Source organism: Epinephelus fuscoguttatus, linkage group LG22, assembly GCF_011397635.1.
Source record: "Epinephelus fuscoguttatus linkage group LG22, E.fuscoguttatus.final_Chr_v1".
Lineage (NCBI taxonomy): Eukaryota > Metazoa > Chordata > Actinopteri > Perciformes > Serranidae > Epinephelus > Epinephelus fuscoguttatus.
Window position 1 is genome coordinate 12,921,893 of NC_064773.1, and position 20,887 is coordinate 12,942,779.

The 20,887-nt window shown below is 42.1% G+C and overlaps 1 protein-coding gene across 6 annotated transcripts; it reads left to right on the forward strand.

Moving 5' to 3' along the window:
* Window positions 1-2,396: 2,396 nt before the first annotated feature.
* Window positions 2,397-20,483, forward strand: impdh1b (IMP (inosine 5'-monophosphate) dehydrogenase 1b). 6 transcript variants are annotated; one of them, XM_049567173.1, is made up of 16 exons: window positions 2,397-2,657; window positions 4,734-4,832; window positions 5,011-5,091; window positions 9,667-9,715; window positions 11,388-11,489; window positions 11,591-11,665; window positions 12,499-12,705; window positions 12,813-12,900; window positions 12,993-13,192; window positions 13,667-13,757; window positions 14,676-14,771; window positions 15,361-15,504; window positions 15,684-15,828; window positions 15,930-16,073; window positions 17,616-17,699; window positions 18,357-20,483. In XM_049567173.1, the coding sequence occupies exons 2-16, from the start codon at window positions 4,735-4,737 to the stop codon at window positions 18,376-18,378; spliced, it is 1,626 nt and encodes a 541-aa protein (XP_049423130.1). In that variant the 5' UTR covers window positions 2,397-2,657; window position 4,734; the 3' UTR covers window positions 18,379-20,483. The 6 variants fall into 6 exon arrangements, with proteins under 6 accessions (XP_049423130.1, XP_049423132.1, XP_049423135.1 ...); XM_049567175.1 differs by having other exon boundaries at window positions 2,398-2,657; window positions 5,014-5,091; XM_049567174.1 differs by lacking the exon at window positions 2,397-2,657 and adding an exon at window positions 2,885-2,984.
* Window positions 20,484-20,887: the final 404 nt, after the last annotated feature.

Here is a 20,887-nt window from a genome sequence, read left to right on the forward strand (position 1 = left end):
TTCTCTCATAGTGGTTTTTGTACTGTATGTTGTGGTGCATGTTAGGTACTAGAACAAAAAAAGAAACTGTATTTGATCCACATTGACATTTTGTGTTCCTCAACATGCGGCCCCTCTGCACACTTCCTCCAATTGTTCTCATGTGAATGAAATGTGATTGGTGCTGGCTTTTCGGTACACTTAATCCAGTTTAGATGATCCACATGTGACCAGAATTCACAGAGTGCTGCTGAAATTCAGCGTGACGTTTCTCTAAGTTAAAGTAAATTAAGACATGACGGTTTTCAGTTTTGGAAAGGCATTCAATATGCTCATTTGAGAATTTCTGTAAGAGTTGCTCAGCCACATGATTTCCTATTGCAAAGTGTTAAAGATCATACACAATGTTATCATTCACTCGCACTATATTTTGCTCTGAATCCCTGTCATTACACTTAAAGTGGCAACTTTCCCAGTGATACAAAAATCTAGAAGTACTGGCAAGGTGAAAGAGGAACTGAAACTGCCAGAGAATGTTGGTTTAGTATAACCGGTAATACCACATCCTAAGCGATATATCATAAGCTTCAGAGGCCTCTTGGATGAGAGGTTAAACGTCTTCAGAAACTCAAGTAAGTCCAGTTGCCTACGATATACCACTAAAGATGAGTCTTCAGTTGGGGTACCACCTCTAGTCCTGGCAATGCATGTCATCTTAATGTGTCCATCAGTGAGTGATCATCACAGTTTTTTCCTACCAAAGGTAATTCACCAAAGTGTGTACATATCCCACATTTAGCCAATAATTCATGCATAACCCACAGATTTGGGAAGGCTGAGATCACGTCACCAACATGACGACGGGAGTAAATTAGAAAGTGATCCATTAGGAGGCAGGTTAGGATGGTGGATGGGTCACAAAACACAGGACTTTCCCCTCAGGACTTTCCCCAGGAGACTGGTGCTCAGAACCAAGTGAACGTATGAGTCATTTTCAGGCACATCACCACCAGGGGCGTAAATATAGACAATGCAGGCAGTGTGGTTGCATGAGGTGGGGGGCCCTTAGAGAAAGTGGGCCTTGTAGTTGGGTGGAGAATGGGTGCTTATGAGTGCCACCTTAAAATATGCCTGTGTTCAAAGAAGAACTCTCAGTAGATTAAAATCAGTGCCATTTGCTATTAGAGTTGGGCGATCTTGTCCATATCCTATTGTCCTATCGCCATCTAGTGAAATCGCCAATGAACGATGTTATAGCCTCTCTTTGGCGTTTGAGCAGCTTTATAAAACTCTTGAACATGTAATGGCTCCGTAATTAGCAAGTTGACTTTACGTAGACGCCATATCTTTTCAATTTCTCCTGACATTGTGTTGTTTGGTTTGTTCACCGCTCCGCAACATGCGCGTTTAGGCCCGAACATACTCGGGCGGAACATACGCGGAACGGATTCCGCGCGGACTCAAAGCGGACGTCCGCAAGCCCTGTGTGCGCAAAGCTCAGATTTTACGACCACACGGACTCCGGTCCGCGCACCAGTGACTGCTTGGCATGTATTTTTCACATCGCGGGGATTTTTCACAGACATTTTTACAGGAAACTACAACGCAGTGATGATTGCTGAGTAATATGTATGTTGATGTTATCCATTGTCGAGTCTCTAATGATGTGATGAGACAATATGTGCATAATAGAGTGCCCATTGTAACTTCTTTACACCACTGATCACCACCAGGTTTCTTTTCCTTAACCTAACCACAGTGATTAACTTGCCCCAACCTAACCCCTGCCACTTTATACTGAGTTCGTAAGGTCATTTGCAGGTGCTGAATGTGATTGGCGCTGTAAATCTGGGCTTAATTTAACCACACATACTGTTGTTAAAATGAAAATGAAATTGCACGACATTGACAAGACTGAAGAATATTATTGCACATGATGTCGAAAAGCAGTAACGGCATCATATTAAGTAATAGTGCATGTAAACGTAGGTGAATATTGCTGTCAGATGGCCACAGGTAGAAAAGATCTCCTGTGTGTTATGTAGTGCTCCTTAGTGGTCTCAGTCTAAGGATGACTGTGCTCTGATATGACTTATGGCCGCTAATATTTAAAGAGCCCAAAATGTTAAACCTTATTTGTCCCATTCCACCTGATGTCTCAAATTACCTGAGTAACTGCAGCCTACAAAGAAACTTCCCATCCTCTGCACTCTATGGGTGCCCCAGAGTGGAACATTGGAATGAACTGAGATGCTCTATCAGCTCTGATAAACCGGCCTGCCTGCATATTAGTAGCAGTGAAACAGCGAAACATTCTTGGTTGCACACTTTTGGTGCCCCTGTTGGTCCCGACCTCACAGCAGCACCATGCAGAACACGCCTCTGTGAGGAGGAGAGAGGGGATGTGACGCTGCTGCTGGCTGCTGCTCGTACGTAACACCAACACGCACTGTCTGCAACGACAGGCAATCACTTCTGATTCACTTTACTGCCAGACAGTACTTTTACATCTTGGAGACGCCAGCGACGACCAGCTTTGTGGTTTTTTTCATCGAGGTTGTCCTTCGAGAGAAAGGATACAGAGTCCACCATCGCCTTCTTTTTTTAGCCTCACCTCTGTAGATCCACAGCTGGAAAGTTGCTTCCCCGTGGTCAACGTGGGCATCAGCTCCGACAAGGTTAGCTAGCTAACGTAACTCGGTGTGTGGAGGAGGAAAGATGCTGGAGTGGACGTTAGCTTAGAAGCTACACAGTTTAACCCACCTATCTAACGGTCGAAGAGCTCGTGTTAAAGTCGCTCGAGCGCTTTCCTTTCAGTTGGTCAAGCTAGAATAACCGGGCTGCTAATGCTACATGCTAACGGCTGCTCCCACATGTCTGCAAGCAAAACGCAACGTTAGTCTGGAGGCAGTTCATGTCTGCTGTGGTAAAAGTTCACTTACACGCCTATTAGTGGATTATTAACACACCTGCATCGGTTGGCACGGTTTAATAGCGCTAATAAGGTAGAGTTTATCTGCTTGTTTATGCTAATATTAATTTTAAACGAGGTTACATCAGAATTTTACGGGCGATATCGTGTGACGGGTTAAATAAGGTGAATAAGGTAACGTTTGAGCTCGCGACAAGCTAACTTTTGTGTCAAATATCGACTTTTAATTTACACGAAGTCTCTCTTAACTGTTATTTTTTCATTTACATCACTGAATGTTTTGTGGTTAAGTGACAGCCATATTGCCAGCTAGTTATTTTAGTTAACCGGTGTTGCCAATCCTTCGGCTAACGGTTTGCTACCACTACATGCAATATTATCTCAAGCTAAAAGTGTTAACATTGATAATGTAGTTGTCGTAAACTCGTAAACAAATTTGAATGTAACGGAAGTGTTCAAGACGCGTTTATTTCATTAAACTTTAACGGTAATGTTAAGCTATTATTGTTGTTATTTTTTACGTTAACCGAAAGTATTTAAGACACTCTTTGCTTCGTTTTTCTGTAAATATTTGATATAATGTTAGTCCATAGTCTGCATGCGTACGCATTGTACTGGCGTGAAGCGCGAGGCATGCCCGAACCCAGCACCAAACTCCCTCTAAAATCTGCCCAAAACAGATTTCCTCTGTTGTTAAAAGGGCGTTATATGAGTTAGACACACATTTTATGTCTTATAATACATAAAAAGAGCCACTCTTCAATTCGGCATGCATTTAACTCCCGAAACACCACTCATTATCATAAATTATCAGCTTTTACTGTGTGTGTTATTCCCATATTATTCCTCTTAGATTTGTCTCCTAGACTGTAATGGGTGGTGACTAGACATGTAAACCAATCGTAAAAACGACATTATATTACCTTAAGTGCTGCTTGCTGAATGTGTCACTTTCAAAAAATATGTCTAAGGGCGTCTGAGGTGACAGATGTGTTGAGGCTAGCATGGATACTAGCATGAATACTAATTGTAGCACGGATGATTTGCAACAAGGATGTTGCGTTCACTGTGTCAACAACAAAGACAGGTCTCAAGTAGGAAAACATTGATAACTGCGGGTGTGCAGTGCAAGCAGCTAATGTTTGCTAGCTACTGATAACGTAATGTAGGTCACCGGGCCAGCGACTAGACTTCACCTCTCCAAGTCGTGACAATAAGACATTTTGAGGATATCGTGTTCGTCTTAGGACATAATGTGCTTTCACTCTTTGCTTTTAGAAACTGTGTGGTGTTTGCTGGAGAGGCTTCGATGAATGTTAGTGGGTCACCCGGCCATGTTTGTCTCCACACGCGGTCATGTGGGGACTGTTGCGCTGTTGTTGTTTGCCTGCTGCGCACGATCTATGTTATGAAAATAGCAACGTCATTAATAATTTAGATGGAGAGACAGAAATCCGCTCGGCAGTACATCACAGGAGCATTTATACAGTAATATAAATATTTGTGTGATAATTTGTGTGATCATAAGTAACGTTACCTCCTCTTATGTCAAGGCAGCAGTCATAAAAACAAAGCTTCTATGAAATGAAAGCTGAGGAAGCCTTGCATCTTGCCCCCCCGCCACGCAGGCGCACTGACCTGCTGCTGACTGGGGGATGTTGATGTTGCTATGGTTATGTCGTCCTGTGAGAAGGTCACCAGAGCTCTGCCTGCAGAGTGGATGTCTAGTGTTCTTGTAGAGCATCCTTACATTGTGTTTATATATCCATCTTTGTCCGGGCTGCACAGATGATTGAAGTTGCCTCTTCTTATCATTTGGCAGCATGGCCGATTACTTAATCAGCGGTGGCACAGGCTACGTCCCCGAAGATGGTCTCTCTGCTCAGCAGCTCTTCTCGATTGGAGACGGCCTCACATACAAGTAAGTTTCCCTGTATCACAAACTATGATTTTATTTTTATTTTTCAAAAAGTCTGAGTAAAGTAATGAAATATATTCAAAGTAAGGTCTCCTGAATGATTTTAAAAGCTCACCCGCGCGCAGTGGTGGGTGAAGTGTGCGCACCAGTGCTTTGTAATGGCCAACACGTTCTGAATCAGCAGATCTGACCAACAGTGTGTTGACTCCGATGGTCATACGGCTGAAGAGCTATGCTCTAAAGGAGATGGGTTGACTTACAAGTGAGTAAAACAGTCATCTTCAAACTGTTTTGAAACTGTCCTGTGAACAATGGAGAGAAATGCTTTGTACTTGAACTCATCATGCACTTTGACTGAAATGACATGTAATCAGTTCAGTTGAATTCAAATGGATTTATTGGCATGATGTAATACCCTTTGATTTTCTTAATTCTGAATAACAAGAAGGAAAGTGTTGTGCAACTCAGATGCAGTGGCTGCAGGGCACTGAGACATGCCATTTCTCTTCTTGAACTTTCTCCCTAAATCCATTACAGTGCTTTACCTCTTGAATATGTTTACAGCAGGGCCTAACAATCACTATAAGAATGCTAAAGATGCCCTCTCAGCATTTCCTGAAAGACCATTAGATATTGTATTAATCTATTTGATATGCATTATCGTCTGCACAGCACAACTATATTTAGATTTAAAGGTCCACTGTGTAGGATTTAGGGGGATATATTGGCAGAAATGAAAAATAATTTGCATGTTTTACCCAGTGTATAGTCATCTGAGAATTATACTCATTGTGTTTTCGTTACCATAGAATGAGCTGTTTATATCTTCATCGGCAGCAGGTCCTTGTCCATGGAGATTGTAACGTTGCACCGCCATGTTTCTACTGTAGCGGAGAACCAAACACTGGCTCTAGATGTTTTTGTGTCACTCATCATAGTTAGCATCCTCTCTGCAACGAGAGTAGAGGAAAAACACTTCTTTTTTTTAGCGTGCAACTGCTTTATCAAGTGTTTCTACTGGTTTAAATCACTGGGTTTGTGTATTTTGGAAAGGAAGAGACCTTTGTGGATAACTCCGCTCACGGTAAAAACTTCCTGCACGTCTGGATCTTAAGTGATCAGAGAAAAAAAGGCGAGCACACATTAGCAGGTGCTAGGCTAGCAGTTAATCTCTGATATGCCAGTGTCAGAGAAACACTTATTTGTAACATGAAACTGCTTTATCAAGTGTTTTCACCAGTTTAAATCACCTGGTCTGTTTGTTTTTGAGAGAAAAAGACCTCTGCTAGATGCCAATAACCCCCCTAAATCTTAAACACTTCCATGCATCAGTTCAACTTTAGTTGGAAGGTTGTATCAGCTAAAAATTCACCAATCCTTCTCTCTGATCACACTGCTCATGCTTTACAGAAGCTAATTGAATAGAAAACGCGATGGTGTGTAAGTGTCTCCGCGTGTGATCAAGCAACCTTTCCACTCTAATAATGTGCATCACGACCAAAGGAAGGATGTGCACATGATGCCCTGAATTGGCATCATGTGGATTGCCGGAGGAATTTGGGAGGATGGGAGTGGTATGATAATGAAGAGTATGAATCACTCTTTTCAATCTGTCCATCCTCGTGTCACCCCTTATAACTCAGGTATGACAAATACAGATAATAGTGTAAGGGTTTCAACTTCTGTTGCCCCGTTTCTCTGAAGCAGATTTAAAATTTCTGATCACTTTCCCTGCATGTCTTTGATATAAACCTTAACATCCCCAATGACTTGATCAGCACTTATACACTCCTATCACGGATACTGGATTGAAATACAATTAAGCATTGCTAATTGGTCTTTTTAGTTCCTTTTTATTTTTGTTTATTAGTTAGAGGAAAAGGAAGCAAGCCACCAAGAGAATGTGAGACACAGGAAGACCGAAACAGCCTTGTCAGAGAAACGGCTTCCTGCAGTATTGTGTCCTTATACCAGATGCATAGATCATGTCCTGGGCGTGATCGCAAACATGTTCTTTCAATCAGAGCTACTTTCCAACTCCATTATTCTGTCAACACTCTTGCCTAATTATACACCGCGATGGCAAATCCTAAGAGTTGTTATCTTACGTTATCAGGCAAGGTATGACTGTAGTTTATATACAGGTAGACTCTGTAAGATGCATTTGTAAACCTTCACTGGCATCAAATTAAAAATCAAGTTAAAACACGACTCTTGTGCAACTTTCCCACACACGCCTCTGGCTGTTAAATACTGGGTGACTGCCATTCACACAAGATGAGATACTAAACCGTATAATTTAAAGTATACATTATATGCTCCAAAACTACATGAGCAATTAAATCTGTGGGCTTTGCGAACGAAGTCTGTGCAGAGAATTCACTTATCATTGACTGCTGTTACAGAAGCGCTACTGGTCTGTCTTCCTTTTAATGCCTTATGGGCGTGTTACTTGGCAAACTCAAACCGACTCCTATCAAATCATACCGCAGTTATTTATCTCAGACGTAGGACTGGCATAAACACACATATTTCTGGTTGTTGTAACACTTCTGACAGAGTTACCATAGCGAATCTCTGCCACAAACTGCCGTATAATGATCCGTCAGCGTCTTGTCACACAAACCAGTGAAAGCAACGTGAGTCAGACACACAGATGTTACTCATTGAGATTCACCCCTTTTAAACTTGCTGCTGCATTTACAAAACACTGGGTGCCATGCTCTGAGCTGCTTTTGATGTTGTTTGGGTGGGGCGAATCTCTTTTATGCCCAGACATCTGTGCAGGCATGGGAATATCGGTTACAGCCTCTGGTTGTGCTTTGAAACGCTCCCACTGCGCGTCATGCATTTATTTACATCTACCATTCAAATTAAACCATAATAAAGCCTCGGTGAGCCAGTGTTGCCTTTAGGATTCAAATCCGACACAATGAGTTTGGGCGTAGCGCTGACCCTGAGTCAGTAGGTGCAGCCTGTGTGCCGCAGCTGAGGTTTTGTGGCGGCTGCTAAATGCTAGCAGATGTGTGCTGGACTTCCTGCTCGTCCCCACATTGAATTTTGTGGGTGTTTGGGCTCTAAAGTGACTGGAAACAAACAAACAAACAAACACACAGGGATCCTCTCTTGCAGTGTCCCAACGTTTTCAGACTTAACTTTCCTTCCACCTACACTTGAGGCAGCACAGATTCGTTAGTGCGTCAGCCCTGTACCTTCATTCAGACTCATTTACATCAACCTGTACTGCTCAGCATGCTCTGTAGTTTCACCCCTAACATCCACATGGCATACAAAGCCTCCCCTATTCCTCCCATCTGTCCTTCTGTCCCCTCCTGCTCTGTTTTCACACCTATTTGCGAGAAACCACAAAATACATACAGTCCCTGGTTGAAAAACAAACATCATTCCTGCGTCTAGCTCTTGCACTCCCACTGATCCCCTTCTATCTCTCATTGTGTTTGTACAGCCCAAGAGCTGAAAGAGATCAACTGTAGCTTTTTACCAAGTACAGGACGCACCCAGCTGCACTCAGTGTCTGTACTCAGCCACTGTGCCACTTTGCAATGTTTTGGGAACATGAGGAGCCATAAAAAAGTATCCAACAATAGGTGGCAGGCTCTGAACTGTGGCGCTGACCTAGTTGAAATAGTTATACGGAAGGAAATGAGTAGAAAGAGAGAAAACTAGTTAAATATCTAACAAAAATTTTAGTCAAAGATTCACAGAAGACCTTTGATATTCTAAATCAGTGATCTTTTTCACCCATATCATCTGTGTTTACCTAATTATCCTTTATCTTTTACAAACTTGATGGATGGAAGTTGTAAAAATACCACACAACCCTTATGTAGTCTGTGGTACGGTCACAGAGTCCATTTTTCTTTGCAAGTTTTATTGACAAAAAACATACAAGTTGTATGTATAGCCCTTTATCCACCGAGCAGTTCAGATTGGTGCGCTTTTTTTCCATTTCCACTGTGAAAAGTTGTGGATGGTACCAATGGGCCTGTTCCGTACGTCCCCATTTTTGGTCCCCCCTCTGTTGGGGTACCGAGCATAGCAAAGCGTCATTCCCGTGGACTACAGCAACACTAAACCCCTGAGCTTGCCTGAGAAGGACTATAGTATATAGTATCCCATGGGGAGACTCTCACTGCAGCCTGTTTTATTGTGTTCTGAAAATGTCGGTGTGTCGTTCTGTGGACGATAAACGAGGTGCAGACTTTCCTTTGTCACCCGTGATGAGGAAGTACAGTGAGTGCTGGACGGAGCGGTGAGTGACAACAGCCCCGTCCACATACATGTCTGAAGGGTTACTTTTGGTTCCAAAGGTACCATACCGAAAGTGTTTGGTGGAAACGGGGCTTATATTCCGTACAGACCAGAACTAGCATGCAAATGTGAAAATGATGCTAACTAAAGAACGGATACGTGCAGGCAGCCATGTGGATTTTAGCTCCACGACTTGGAGCGAATCCTGTTGATATTTCTTAGGAATGTTTAGTACTGTACTGGCCACGTGCCGACATGATGACATCCATGTTGCAAGACAAAACATGCGTGTTAAAACTGACGCGTTACCCTTAAGACAACACTTCCCGACTCACATTTAATTGCTTTACAGTTCACAATGATAGCTACTCATACTGTAGGGAACATTTCAGTTCTCTGCTTTGCTTGGAGGTATTTGTAAGAATATATTACACATATTGGTCATTCATGTTGGTTAAAACATGAGGAACTCATTAGCTTCTGGTATTTTAATGGATGCTTTAAACCTCACAGCTATGCTAAGTTGCATCGGCCCCTTACTTTACATTTTGCTTCTGTCTTTCAGTGACTTCCTGATTTTACCTGGCTTCATCGACTTTACCTCAGACGAAGTGGTGAGTACGCTTGAAGGACACGTGTGAGAATACAAAAGGTCATGTTAGGTCTACTGTTGTTTCAAAAGAATGTCGCAAGTGTCTGTCACATCTGAGAAGAGACTTTCTTGCGTATATTGAAGGACCAGCCAATCCCCTCTTCAGTTTCTTCCACACGCCTCATGATGATAATGTGGCAGTGTCAGCAGACAGACCATTCTTGGCAGAGCCACATCCTAAACCATCAGCCTTATTACAGTGGAGCCTCTTTAATTTTTTTTTTTTTTTTTTTTTTAAACAAACCTCTCTACTCCAGACCTCAGCTTCGTTCTATAATGGCAGCTCTCTCAAAAGTAGTCTTGTTTTTGCCCATTTAAAACAGTCTGCATCACAGCTCCTCTCCCCAGCCGCCCTGCTATTTTTGCCCGATGTGGTCACCCACTGGCTGCTCCCTCACCCTTGTGTTTACGTTTGTGTCTGGTCGGTTGCTCATCCACCTCTCTCAGCAGATGACGGGAGAGTTAATCTCCGGGCTTTAGATGAAATCCCCTTCTTCTGCTGCATCCATCTCAGCAGATTTTAGTTTAATTGATATCACTAATCTTTCCCTTCAGAGTCGCAGAGAGCTCTTGTCGCTGTGCGAGATGCTTGTCAGCCTCGCCGTGTTGTCATGGTCTGTCTCCACAGAGTCTTTGTCTTGCCCTAGTTTTCCACTGGACACTGAGCCTATTCAAGCTTGAATAACACAAGTACTTCCACATTTGGCGTCAGTCACAACTTTGAATGGACTAGTTCATGTTCATACAGAGACTCAGTAGGCTGGACTGAAATTTACTACTTACATACTCTACGTTTTGTGAGGTGTGAGGTGTTTGAAACCCGAAGAGTGCGTGGAGCTATTGTGGGAAATTCTTCGGGGTCGTGATGTTCTCAACATGCTTTCCTAACTCTCAGTTGAATTTAGCAGGTTAGTGCAGTTGTGCTCTCTAAATGGAGAGGTGGTATTAGGTGATTTCTCCTGCCTTCACCGTGAACCCCTGAGAAAAGCCTCCATAGTTTATGTCTGTCACAGATAAGGAGTAAACGCTCAGACACTGTATAACTCAATGTGCTGGTTTTCCCATGTGTGAGGAATGTCTTTATTTTCACACACACACAGCTGAAGATAACGAGAGCTGGTGTGGGAATCAGAAAGTTGTAGAAGTCGAGTGCTGCTTTCGGAGATATAGTGGTACGGCTCATTTCCATTTTTCCAGACAGTGTCAGGTTTCTGTCCCTGAGAGGCAGGACGGTGTTTTTGATGGGACATGCATTTTATTTTGCTTGCAGACATCTCATATCACAGATAAACACTTGATGACACGGTATCAGGGTGTCTGCAGCTCCTTAAAGAGTCTTAAATTCAGTAGAAATCTTGGGCTTTACCTTAAACGTCATTAAATAGTATTAAGTATTAGCTCAAACATACATTCAGTTTTAAAATATTGAAGCACTGGTAACCTCAAATGACAGGAAGCCAATGAGGCCACGTCCTTCAGTGTCAGTGAAGCACATTTAAAGACACGTCTGTGCAGTGTGCTGGATCTCTCAAGTTCAGTCTGCCCCCTAGTGGCTCATGTGCAACATAACAAGCAAACTCCTCTTTCTGAGGACATTAAAATATTTGTTCCCCTCTTTTTCTTTTCCCTCTCAGGACCTGACATCAGCGCTGACCAAGAAGATCACACTGAAGACCCCTCTCATCTCCTCTCCTATGGACACTGTCACAGAGTCGGCCATGGCCATCGCTATGGCGGTAAGACACTGCTTCACCAGCACTGCTGAAATCTTATGAAAGAGCACTGATGTTCATGTGTTGTTTAAATCTGAAATTATTGCTTCTTTTGAATGTGGTAGCTAATGGGAGGCATTGGCATCATTCACCACAACTGCACGCCAGAATTCCAAGCCAACGAAGTCCGCAAGGTCAAGGTAAACAATAAATATACTTCTGTATATTTTATCTTACTGTATCTCAGCATTTATGTAGCCAAGTCAAGTCATGTTTGGTAGCAGTAGAATTGTTTTACTGTCTTGTCGTCATCACCATTTCACACTGACATGTCTGTACAAATCTGTCAACACAACAAAAGGACTAAAGTACTTGTATAAACTGAACATAACTCTCACATGAACCATCCTCTTGACCTGTCTTGTTATCTTGTCCCATTTTGTCCCTGTCTAGCTTATGGTAATTGTCTTCTGTCTGTGTTTCTTTTTCTTCGTGTGTGTGTGTGTGTGTGTTGTTTTTTCATATGAATGTTCATTTATTGTTGAGTGTGTTGTGTGGCACTTGGTTTTGCGTTGCTTTTGCTGCTTTGCAGAAACCTGGGTACCAGACAAACCTGCAAGCTCATGTTTTATTTGCACTGGCAGACGCTTCTGGTTCCATCCCCTCCCCTCCCAAGACAGATTTTCAGCTTGCCTCGGCCAATTACAACCATTTATCTTAATATAGGGCACACTGCAGACGGTGACTGACGTCTCGCAGAGGCTTTTAGCTTTAGGGGAAATACATGATGACTAAGGATGCAGAGTGTTATCAGGTTTCTACGGTATGATAAGTGTCGACCTTTAGAGGAATAGTAACATACTTTTTTTTTTGTTTGTTTTTTAGTTATACAAACACTTTATTATAATTAAAGTTTGAAACGACTTTTTTTCAGGAAGCAACCAAGATGGCTGCAGCTGATGTCAGGCTGGCTTTGCACAAATAAATAGAACATGATAAAAGTTAAATTTGTGTTTGCTTTCTCTGTTTCCAGAGGTTTGAGCAGGGTTTTATCACAGACCCAGTTGTGATGAGTCCGCACCACACAGTCGGGGATGTGTTTGAGGCCAAAGTAAGACACGGTTTCTCCGGGATTCCTGTCACGGAGACGGGCAAAATGGGCAGCAAACTGGTTGGAATCGTCACCTCCCGAGATATTGACTTCCTGTCTGAGAAAGACCATGACAAACACCTGGAGGAGGTGTGTATTTTAATGTGTGTTTTTTTTTTTTTTTTAGGAAATTGTATATCCATCAATTTAAGAATGTTAATATTGATAATAATTGATGTTATTTAATCATCTCTAAGGCCATGACAAAGAGGGAGGATTTGGTCGTGGCTCCAGCTGGTGTTACACTGAAAGAAGCCAATGATATTCTGCAGCGCAGTAAAAAAGGTGAATAAAAGTTTATGTGTTACAGCTGCTTTCTCTAGTTGGATTTTGGTCACCCTCATGCTCTATGATAATTTCACTTTCTGTGTACCTAGGCAAGCTTCCCATTGTAAATAATAATGATGAGCTGGTGGCCATTATCGCCAGAACGGATCTGAAAAAGAACAGGGACTACCCACTGGCCTCCAAAGACTCACGCAAACAGCTGCTGTGCGGCGCTGCCATCGGCACCAGGGAGGACGACAAATACAGACTGGACCTGTTGGTGCAGGCTGGAGTGGATGTTGTTGTGCTGGTGGGTGTTTTTGATGAACTTATCACTGGTGCGAGTGTGTCATAAATGTGTGAGAAGGCTTAGACCAAAGTTAGGCCATTGTTTGAGTGCAGGTTGCCTAAAAATAAGTGCTGTTTTTAATCTGCTTCACTGATAAAGAGGAAGTGTGGTAAAGTGTTGTGCAATACCAACAGAAAAACAGTGCATTACAACTCTCATGGGGTCCTTTTACAATAACAGAATGGTAGATCAAATATGGTGGAAAGTTACTGGGAACTATGTGTTTACTTAAATCTGTAACTCAACCTCCAGCACTCATGTTGAAGTATTGTCTAAATCTAAAGTATGAGGAACATAATTTTACCTGTGTGTGTGAAATGTGTCTGTATAATGTGCGCAGTGTATACACTCCTTAGCGTGTGTTATTTGTTAAGACTGCTGAATCCTCAGCTCCAGTGCAATTGTACAGAAATAATGAATGTTTTTCTTTTCCAGGACTCTTCACAAGGCAACTCGGTGTATCAGATCAACATGATAAATTATATTAAACAGAAGTATCCAGAATTGCAAGTGGTGGGAGGAAATGGTGAGTTTTTGGAGAAGGAAACACTCAGCCTCAGTTAAAGGTATACTGTGCAGGATGTGTTAGCCACTGCATTTTATTTATTTAAAGGCACCATTCAGAGCACTCAATGACACCTTTATAAGACAAAGTTTTAAGAAAAAAGCAGCAATGTATCCACAGATAGTGGATAGATAGAACCATTGAAGGCACTAGATCCCATGGTAGTCAAGCAGGCAGATGGTGATGTGAGTTGGATTGCAGGGAGCAAACAGTATCCCAGGCGAAAGTTAAAGTCAACCTCAGCCTTGTGTGCTGGGTGTTTTGCCTCGCTATATTTGCATTTTTTTCAGCACTATGCCCATGATTTTTCACAGCTTGCTCTCGAATGTGAGTTGCTTATAGTCTGGCACTTAGTCGCTACCTTTTTATAAAGTCCCGGCCTCACCTGCGCAACGTGCCTGGAAACGTCCCAAACACAGCAAAATAAGGAGAAAATACAGGTAGAGGGGAGGGTCTCCGCACACACTTCTGGTTCATTTATTTCCAATTTTTAAAAATGAATAACGATAAAATAAAATAGAATATATTGGAGGAAAAAAAACAACAAAACAGAGACAAACGAGAAATCATGAAGAGCCTTACAGTGAGAAATATAAATTAACATTTCATATCCGAAAGGAGTAGAAAGAAGCAAGATGCTTGTCTAGTCTTACCCCCAATCTCAAACTATACTACATAAATACACTCTCATCACAATCAACCAACCACACATGTACACCACTGCACTCCTTATCGTATGAGTCTATACATTGTTTTGTAGTAAAATCCTGCATAATATTACTTTAATATCAGTGGAAATTAAGTGTTAGTCAACAGCACTCCATGCTTTTGTTTGCACACATTACTGACCATGTTTCTTCTTTCCTCCTTCACCTACAGTGGTTACAGCAGCCCAGGCCAAGAATCTGATCGATACTGGTGTCGACGCTCTGAGAGTTGGCATGGGCTGTGGCTCCATCTGCATCACACAGGAAGGTACGCACGGTTGTTTTCTAACGCCGTGTCGTGGACGCAGCTACAACACATTGTCTTTGTCATCATCAGAGCTCCGGAAATGCAAAAATGGAATTAGATTTGAGATAAATATTTTATAAAGCACAAGTTAATACAAAAAACAATGTGACCTGTAACTGCTAGCTGAGAATTTAAATATATTAAGAGGAATAAATTGAGATAAAGAAGCATACATGTTCAACTTCTGCACACCAGTCTGAGCTGTACCTGTTCTTATCCTGGCTGTGAGCTACAGTGAGCAGAGAGAGGCTATCAGTAGCTAACGGTACAAAATATCCTGAGACCCTCCTAGTTGTCATGGTGATCTGCCAAGGCCCCATTCTGGGTTGCTATGGGGACTGGGCTCTCATGCTCAGACTGGGTCACGTTCATGAACAAGAACAGAACAGACATGTTGCAGCAACAGGACATGAACATGAAATAAAACAGTTGCTGCCTTTTATTTTATGAGCTGTTTTCTCTTTGTCTCCAGGTCTGATATGGCTGTTTGTTTTTTTTTACCTCATCTGTTTCCATGGCAGTCATGTTAGATTTGTTTTCCACCTTGTAGTCATGGCATGTGGGCGGCCCCAGGGGACCTCGGTGTACAAGGTAGCAGAGTATGCCAGGCGCTTCGGTGTGCCAGTCATCGCCGACGGTGGCATTCAGACTGTGGGCCATGTGGTGAAGGCTCTGTCTCTCGGGGCCTCGACTGGTGAGATTTCAAAGACTGCGACACAGAGAACATTGTACCATTGTGAAAAGACGGCCTTATCTCGTCATTATATTTCATACAGCTTGTAACTCGTAGACGACTCCAGTCTTCACAGCAGCGGTGGTGTAAGGTTGGGTAATAAAAGAAGACAGATAACTCTCTCCTGTCTCCCACTCCAGTTATGATGGGCTCGTTGCTAGCGGCAACCACTGAGGCTCCAGGGGAGTACTTCTTCTCAGATGGCGTGCGGCTGAAAAAGTACCGTGGCATGGGCTCCCTGGACGCTATGGAGAAGAGCACCAGCAGCCAGAAGCGCTATTTTAGGTATGTGGGAGGCTCAAAGTAGTGGAAGCCAGTTTTCCAAGAGCAGCTTTTAAAGTGCTCTGACTCCATTGAAGGAATATTGATTAATGTCTTTTCCACAGTGAGGGCGACAATGTGAAGGTAGCCCAGGGTGTGTCAGGCTCAGTCCAGGATAAAGGCTCCATCCATAAGTTTGTACCTTACCTGATAGCTGGTATCCAGCATGGCTGCCAGGACATCGGGGCGAAGAGTCTTTCTATTCTCCGGTGAGTCATGTGTGAATTAAGGGGAACCTAAACCACCACCACTTAAATTAGGAATTCCAGTATGTTATTTCCATGGCTGCAAAAGTTCAGTCGAGTTTGCTGTTCTCTTTCAAAGCCAGAAACCAGAGAAGTAAGTCTCAAACTTGTGTTGTCATCAAGTGTAAAGTCTGGAGCTGCTCCATCGACTACGAACAGAATGGTTTTCTTTTTTATACCCAAATTAGCTTTATTTTCTTGTAAAGTTCTCGGTTTTTATTTATACTCAGAACATTCCCCTGGGTGCTCTGTCATCTAGTACAGTGGTTCCCAACTAGTGGGTCATGGTCCAAAAGTGGGTTGCAGGTCCTTTCTGAATGGACCACAAGTGCGTCGCAGACATGTCAAGTCTGCAAAAAAAGGCACTTTCCACCATAAAGCTTTTAGTTTGAAGTGCTGGTTTCCTGCTGTAAAATGAGTGACTAATGGAGGGCTGCTTGAAGACTTGGCCAAACACAAGTATGAATATATTAAACTGTCTGGACGTTGAACTAATGACTAACGAGAAATCTGGACCCCATGACAAAGCAATTGGGAAGCACTGATCTAGAACATCCTTCCTGATTCATTGTCTGTGGAGCAGCACCTGACTTTTTACTGGATGATGTCACAAATTTGAGTATTAGTACTCTAGTTTTTTGGATTTGGAAGAGAGTTGTTCATGTTTACTAATATTTTTGGACCATTTAGACCATATAAATAACGAATGAATTTTGAAAATGAATGTAGTTCCCCTGTAACTTCTATGTGCATTATATTATACAATTTTGATTGTTGATCTTAAAGAAGCCTTGTTTCCACCAAGCAGTTCAGTTCAGTTTGTTACACATTAGTATAGTCGATGATACCAGCAGAACCACTCTATTTTGTCACATTTTTTTAGTCATCCCCCCTTGTCGAGGTACCAAGCACACTAATCCGATACTGAACTAGTATCTAAGCTAGAAACACTGCAGTCTGTTGATTGGTCCAGAAAGAATCATCACTCTTGCTCTACAACTAGGCTGCAGCTACTAGATGCAGTAGTGACGCAGCTATCACCATCTGGTAACAACACCGCATACATTTTAAAGTACTGTCTACAGTAGAAACTAGAGGTTGACTGACAGTGGAATTATAAAAGCATAAAAACAATAGCTTGGAGTGGGAAAAAGCTGATAGCTGAATAATTGGTTGATAGGGAAGGGCCTGCTTTCGCTGGAGCTACACCCGCTGAAGAAGCTTTCATGGGGATGTATGTCCCCGCCACTATTGGAGGGAAATTCTGCCGATAACGAAAGCTTGTAAAATGTCACAGCTTAATCGGCCAAACGGATAAATTGGTTGAAATCTAGCGGAAATGCTAAATAGAGCTACAGTTTAAGTACAGGTTATGCACTGGTTCTTATGGTACTATTCCGAAAGAGTGTGATGGAAACATGACTTAAGAGAAATGCACATAAAGCTAGAATGTGTGACAGTTATTTCCTACTTTCATTGTATTTTCCTATCTTCTGTCTTTCTCAGTTACATGATGTACTCCGGAGAGCTGAAGTTTGAAAAGAGGACCATGTCTGCACAGGTGGAGGGAGGAGTTCATGGACTCCACTCGTAAGTACATATCACACACAAAAAAACACCTTTGCTTTATTAAACAACACATTTAGCTACTGAAATAGAGAACATTTTATTCTGGGGCAACAAAACATGTAACTCACCATAAATTTGCTACTTTACTTTGTCCTCTGTGGGAATCATACACAAAGTTTGATACTGTTGATCAGCTGCAGTATTCCATTTTTGCAGCCTCCTTAAATGGAAGGTTGTTTTTGAGGTTGTTTCTACAGTGAGAGCAGGTTACGTCTTCTTCAGAAGCAGGAACGGGAACTGTGGTTTCTTTGTTTGCTCTGCAAATGATTTCATCATTGCTAAGAAACAGCTTGGCTCTAATGCCCCTGGACTTCCTGTTAGGTGTTGGCATTTGCAAACACTGCAGTGGAAAGTAAACCTGCTTTTTAGCTGCAATAAAGGAAGGATGATGCAGCAAAGAGTACTGGCATTTTTACTGGGCATTATCATTAGCTTGATTAGGAGCACAGAGACTCTCCTGTTGGTCCCCACACTTTGTACCCGCATGCTCTATAGTGCGAATTCAGAAGCACATTGAGTGATTCACTGAATTTAAGGGAGGACAGGCAAACCAGCAATACTTTTACTTATATCCCAGCAAGCGCTGATTTCTCTTCCGATGTTTCTCTGCCTCCACAGTTACGAGAAGCGGCTTTACTGAGCAGGGGGGATGGATCGCAGATCATCGGTGCACGTGACATACCCAATCTTAACGGTGACCAAATGTTAAAAACCGCCACTTCTGCTAAAAATACGCACCACCCACTACACCCTCTCTGCCCCCTCTCCTCCGTCATATCCCACCGTTACTCACTCTCTCTCCGATCCCTGGCCGGCTGCTTTCGGGAAGAAAGAGACGTAGTAGCGATGTGAGAATCTCCAAACTGACACCTGGGATTTTTGCACTCAAGAAGCGGCGCATCAGGGTTTTTCCAAAATGACATACACACACCTGTATCTTGAGTATGCAGCTGATCCCAGTTTAGTGCGTGTGTTGTTGACAGTAGTGAGAGAATGAATGCGTGTTTGGCGTGTGTGATGTAGTTAAAAATGTGTCATGGGACAAACAACGTGAAGGTGCACTGTGTTTATTTGTCCTGTTCATGTTAGTGAGTCTAAACCAGCAATGGTGCAGATCACATCAGCATCTGATGCGGCTTTTTTTGGGATCCACGCTGACCAGCACGTTGCCCGTCTGAAGCCTGTCACACCCCAGCTATTTAACACACCTGTGCATGAAGAACACACTTCTCTATGTGCAGCGTGTCAGTGTATCCTGGCAATCTTCTATTTTTATTTTTGCAATGTTACAGGTAGAAGCTACTGAATAAACAGTAGCTCTTATATTTTGTTTACTTCCTTTATTGCGGATCCCGAGGTACGAGACATGGCCGTGACTATTATCCTGTTGACTTTGTGTTCACCCCTACGATCAGCAGACAGGACCTAGATCCACAGTTCACCACTGCGGACGTTCATTTCCCCTTCAACGACATCATGACAAATAATCAGCGTCCCATTTCAGTGCATAGTGTTCATATGTTGAGCATGGAAGGGACCAAAAGCTGAAGATCAGGTATGTTTGAAAGACCTAAAAATCAAATCAAAAAATAGTTCCTAATGAGGACTATTTCTCTGGCCGAAATTTGAATACTTTTAGATAAAAGCAAACTTTATATTAAACCTGTATAGTCTCGGGGGGCTTTGAAATCGAGCATGAAGTGTTTTTGATATGCATGTTTGTTTTTTCACGAAGCCAAAACCTGGCTGTATTTATATTCTGCTTTGTTGTAATTGCATACATACTGCCAAGTGTCTTTACACTTCTTTTCTTTTGTAATTTCAAAACCAAAATTGGCGCAACAAGTCGCTTGTTACCCCTCGTCTCTTGTCCATTCCTGCGTTCTCACAGTGTGGCATAGGTTCTCAGCGATTAGGTTTATTTTATTTCTTTTTTTTTTTTAATTTACCGGAGATATGCCTTGAAATGTGGATGGATAAAGGCTGCACACAACAGCTCAGTGAAAAAGCATAGTGCTACACACCCTCTCGCCTCTTTTTCTTACTTTGAAACAGCTGTGTTTGTTATCATTCAGCTTCTGTAGGAGTAGGCTCTTCTAACATTTTCATACTGGATGTCCTTTTGGCCAGATGTAATTTTTTCTTTCTTTTTTTTCTTTTTTTTTTTTTATTAAAATGTCCCAGATTGTAAGAGTTGAGTTGCTTTCTCTAATGTGCTAATGTACTTTACCCCGCACAGGGTTCACTTGACTAACAAAAGCCTTGCAATTGGACTAAATTGCGAAAAAAATGTACATGGAAATATATGGAGAAGTTTATACCTATATCCAGTTAGAAATGACTGCTGCTTGTTCTCAGTGTCCCATCTAAAGAGAGAATTCAGGTTTTTAAAACGTCTTATTTGTAAAATACTGAGTCCAGTCAGTCCATCTGAAAAGCTCAAACACAGTGATAACTGAGGTGTTAGGTTTACGTTATTGTTTTTTTGAAGAGTTGCACTTTTGTATGATTTCAGCTTCATTATTTCAAAGCAGCTACAGTTGCCAGAACACAGTCGTAGCTGCAACCAACAACCAAAACAATAAACAAGGGCTTTTTAGATGGATGGAAAGACTCAGTATTCAATAAATCCATCAAGGGTTTTTGAGGAATATCACTTCAGAACATGTTTACAGTAAAACACTCAAAGGAAAGTTGCTTTTGCTTTCAGTATGGTTAAAAAAAGAATAAATAAATTAAACTGTGTATGGACTATTGTCTTATTGAACTTGAACTGCACACGAGGATGCATTACTGAGCGGTCTGGCCTTCACCTGCGATATATGACTTAAATGATCATGCACAGACCAGGAAGAGACTCAAAATGACCACAAAGAGCTGCAAACAGACACAAAACGACTACACAAGGGGCAGAACAACCACAAAAGACACAGAGCAATCAAAAAAGGCACAACACAACAACAAGCAGACACAAAGTGACCATAAAGAGACAAATATAGATGCACAACGGCTACAAAGAGATGCAACATAACACTCCTATTCTTGAGAATTGGGACAGAATCCTAGTTTTTGGGGTTTTTGATTTTAATAGACTCCGAAAATATATTTGAAATAATCAAAGTCGTGACTATTGAACCCTGTAATAAGCC